We start from the raw sequence: 4,508 nt of genomic DNA on the forward strand, positions 1-4,508 counted from the left end.
ACTAAAAAAAAAAAAGACCGTACCCTTTTATGTAATGATGTTTACTTTGAATTTATATTAGTTCACACAAACACTCCATCCATGCTTTTGTTCCGGCCCTCTGGTCCAGTTTAAGAACCCATTGTGGCCCTCGAGTCAAAAAGTTTGCCCACCCCTGGGCTAGAGTATCTCCTGTGAGGGTTAGACACCTGTCAGGTTCACCAGAAAGCGTGGGTAATTGGGCTCCACCTCAAAGCCACAAAACTCACTCACTTACAGCCTGAGTCTGCCCAGACCTCTACACCCCAACCTTGGCAGTTGACACTTCAACAAGGTGATGCTCCACAGGGTGGGGCAACAGAGTGTCCAGAGGCTGGGGCTATGCATTACCCTAGGGCAGTGGTCAGCAAACTGCGTCTCACAAGCCACATGCGGCTCTTTGGCCCCTTGAGTGTGGCTCTTCCACTAAATACCGACTTCTGCGCATGGGCCATGAAGTTTCAATAGCACTGTACATGTGCATCCGCACGTGGTATTTTGTGGAAGAGCCACACTCAAGGGGCCCAAGAGCGGCATGTGGCTCGTGAGCCGCAGTTTGCCGACCACTGCCCTAGGCTGATGTCCTAAGGAAGGAAGTGCTCCACCCAAGAGAGATGTTATCTGTGGTGTGGGAGATAGACTCAGCACAGGCATTCTGGCGGCTGGCCCTTCAGGTCTCTCCCCAGAGCCACAAAACCCAGTCTCTTCCTCATTGGAATCTAGTCTGCTCTGCCCTCCCTCAGCTGGAGCCCAAGATGAGTGGCTGTGAATGAGATTTCGTGCATTGGCCCTTTAAGAGTGCACCTGTGTCCGTAGCAGACTCCGAATCTCCCTGGTGGACATAATCCCCACCGAATTTCACAGCTAGATATATGTGGTTGCCTCTTCCTGGCTCTGGTTCTCTGGTATGGGAAGCCTGGCTTGTGGTTTAGACACCATACTCCTCAGGGGTAACTTTGCAGGTGAGATATCCCTCCAAAATCTCAGCCCATGCCCATGGGAGCGGGGGTTGGGGGCAGCCCTTTACACATCTCTGCCCTTTCTACCTGTTTTGATGTGGCTTCGTCTGTAAATTCTTGGGTATAATACATCTGTTTAGCTATTCTTCAGTTGGTTAGTCAGGTTGATTGTTCTATAATTTAGTTGTAATTCCAGTTTGGTCCTAGGAGGTGGTGTGTGTGACTCCCATCTACTCTGCCTCCATCTTGGATTGGGCTATATTCCATTTGTTTTAAAACACTATGTGTGAATGTATATAATCTTATATACTAAAAGCCTAATATGCTAAGTGTCCGGTCATCTGGTAGTTTGTTCAACCAATCAAAGCGTAATACGCTAATGATATGCTAAGGCCACTCAACCAGTGGCTATGACATTCACTGACCACCAGGGGGCAGATGCTCCAACTGGTAGGTTAGCTTGCTGCTGGGGTCTGGCTGATCAGGACTGAGATGGCCCGGACACGCCCTGGAGCCCTCCCACGGTCCCTCCCTGGCTGGCCAACCTCCTGTGTCCCTCCCCAGCCCTGATTGTGCCACCGGTGGGGTCTTTCGGCCTGGCCTGTGCCCTCTTGCAATCCAGGACCCCTCGGGGGATGTCAGAGAGCTGGTTACGATCCAATCCCGCAGGCTAGGCCGAGGGACCCCACTGGTGCACAGATTCATGCACCAGGCCTGTAGTGTACATATAAGAGTAAAAATTCAGTAAGAATATACACACAACAATGAACAAAGCTTATGCTGGGGGGAAGAAGAGTACTTTCTTTATACCAGTGGATTGATTTATTTTTCTTAAATGTAGCATGTACTTAGCAAAAATAATAAAAATATTTCTACTTAATGGAAGAAAACATAGTTTAAAAAAATTTGTTTATAGAAATTGTAATTCTGGAAAGCTCCACAAAACATCTTTAAAACTTGAATAATCAATAGCTGTTGAAATTACCTTAACCATAAGGAACATAAGGATGGAAGAACAGAAAGAAGGAGTCAGATTTTCAAACAGGAAGAGATGTAAATGAAAGTGTAACAGCAGCTTCAAGAATTCAGTCAGCAACCTAGCCTCTGCTTTAGTGTTTGTAGTTCATTTTTTATTTCATGTTTCTGCAAAAAAAGAGTATTGTTCTCTGTAGAAATACATTGATGCTTTTTCTTTATGCCTCGAAAAAGCAACAAAAATTTAAACAGAAGCATTAACTTTGTAGCATGTTAAAATCTTCTTTTCTCAGTCAGCTGTTTATTATCTCAAACTGTCTTTCCCAAACTCCTCTTAAATTGGCTTTGTTTTAAATTCACAATGTGAATGCTAACTATAAAGTTTTTAAGACTTTATTTTTAGAGCAGTTTTAGGTTTATAATAAAATTAAGGTGAAGGTACAGAGATTTCCAGTACAACTCCTGCTCCCACATATGCATAGCCTCCTCTGATCCCCTGCTAAACTGGTACATTTGTTATAGTTGATGAACCTACATTGACACATAATTATCAGCCAAAGTTCATTAGAATCCACTCTTGGTGTTGTACTAACTGTATTTTTTTTTTGGCCTTTTACACGAGGCAAACAGCAGTTCATACAAGATTTAGAAAATGGGGCTTTGTGTTATATCATCTAGAAATTTATTCATGCATTTTCTGTTGATTCTAACTTGGGTGTTAATATAAAATACCTGACATATATTTTTAATAATTCTTATTTTAACTCTTAAAAATAGGTCATTTGTCTCACTTTTTGTTTTAATTAGGTCACCGGGAAAAAGGCATATGCTACAAGTCAGAAAATGTATGAAGCAGTTAAATCATTGTGGACAAAAGACAACAAAAAAGAGTCACTTCCTGAACCTAAAGAAAAAATTAAGGTTGAGTTTAAAGGGACCAAACAGTTTTGTTTGGGTGGGTGTTGGCTTGTACTGGGAGTCCTGGACAGAGGTCAAGAACAGAATTAGAAAAAGATGAAGGAACATAATACCTTTGCATGCTATACTTTTATAAGATATTTTATTCTTTTAGTAAAATGATTTACTCATGAAGAAAATCTTTTTGCTAAACAGCCAGAAAACTCTGCTGAAACAGAAATACCTGCAAAAACAGCTCATGACCCGAAGCACTCAGTGGGTTTGCCAACAGAACTCAGATCTGAAATGAAGACAAAATCAGAATTCACCTCAGGTTTGTTTGGATAACTCAATTTTGTTTTTATTATTTCTTTAAAAATGTTATGATTATATAATTATTAGTTTGAACTTATTTATGTTTTTCCGTATTTTTGTTTCTCATATCTGTAGTCTGTATATATTTTTAGGGTATGAGGTATTTAGGTACCTGGGATTTTTCTTATTGCGACAGATAGTTCACAATACAGAGCTGTTCACTGGGGGTATAGAGTAGCACTGGCAGGTTGGATGAGTGAAGCATTGAATATCACTTTATAAATGTGAACTTTTTAATCAGGTGGAGTAAAATGTGCTTTTCTTCACTCTGTCAATTTACAGGCTATAAATATGAGCCACATCTACATAGAAGGAATATCAGCTTTCCATTTCTTATGTTATTTATCCCATCAGCAGTCTTGGCTTCCACCATCAGTTTTATTTAGTTTAGATACTGGGAGAACTTTCAACATCAAATTGTAAAAATAGCACCAATTATAATACTAATAACTTAGCTAGTATTAGATAATGACAAGTAGTACTTTGTGGTACGAGCTAGTGACAATTATACTTTCTACGCAGATACTATAATAGTTTTACTGTGATCAATAAGAAGGTAACAGAGTGTTTAAAGCATTTTAATATGTATTCACATAAATTCACCAATCACTGGCTTACATAGGTTTGTCTATCTGTACAGTGTCAATGGTACTACCCATTAAGTTGTTTTACTGCAAAAGAAATAGGACCAACTCAAAGGTAAAGAATTAGGAAATAATGATAATATTTCATTATTCAGGTGCCCTTATTGAGCACCTTCTCTGTTGTGCAAAGAGCTGTAAATATATTGTGATATTCAATCCTCACCCAAAAACAAAACAAAACAAAAACCTCTGATGTATTTGTAATTGTAATCAGTTTATGATGAAGAGACCGAGACTCAGGGAACTTAAAAGTACCTTACCCAAAATCATACAGCTTATGAGGAGCAGAGTTGTGTTTACAGATTAGATCTACCTGACACCAAAGTTCAAGATCTTTCCATTGTGTACAGATTAGCTAATTTAAAACCAAAGTTTAGTTTCTGATTTCAGCCTCTTCCTTTCTCATTTAATCTTTATAAAAGCTGTTACTGAGTAACAAACCTGATTTGTTTTACACTTTTCCTCTGTCACCTCTCCTTTTCAATCAAAATGACATACAGTTCTTACACTCTCTCTGAGTAATCTACAGTCGACCATATTTCCCCAAGTATATAATATATCAGGTCATTTTCTAAGTGCCTGTCAATTCCAGAGTATCTTTGTGAAGTTGAAACATGTCACAGTTTAACAGTGGGACCAA

General features: G+C 39.7%; 1 protein-coding gene across 6 annotated transcripts in view; it reads left to right on the forward strand.

Annotated features, from left to right (window-relative positions):
* The window catches only part of APOOL (apolipoprotein O-like), a 106,163-nt gene that overhangs the window by 93,525 nt on the left and 8,130 nt on the right, over positions 1-4,508 (forward strand). For all 6 annotated transcript variants that reach the window (XM_005865255.2, XM_005865256.2, XM_014538867.1 and 3 more), the window contains 2 exons: positions 2,760-2,873; positions 3,066-3,183. In XM_005865255.2, the coding sequence (XP_005865317.1) occupies positions 2,760-2,873; positions 3,066-3,183 (232 nt within the window). The remainder of the gene's footprint in view (positions 1-2,759; positions 2,874-3,065; positions 3,184-4,508) is intronic.

This window comes from Myotis brandtii, unplaced genomic scaffold (genome assembly GCF_000412655.1).
Source record: "Myotis brandtii unplaced genomic scaffold, ASM41265v1 scaffold2, whole genome shotgun sequence".
Classification (NCBI taxonomy): Eukaryota; Metazoa; Chordata; class Mammalia; order Chiroptera; family Vespertilionidae; genus Myotis; species Myotis brandtii.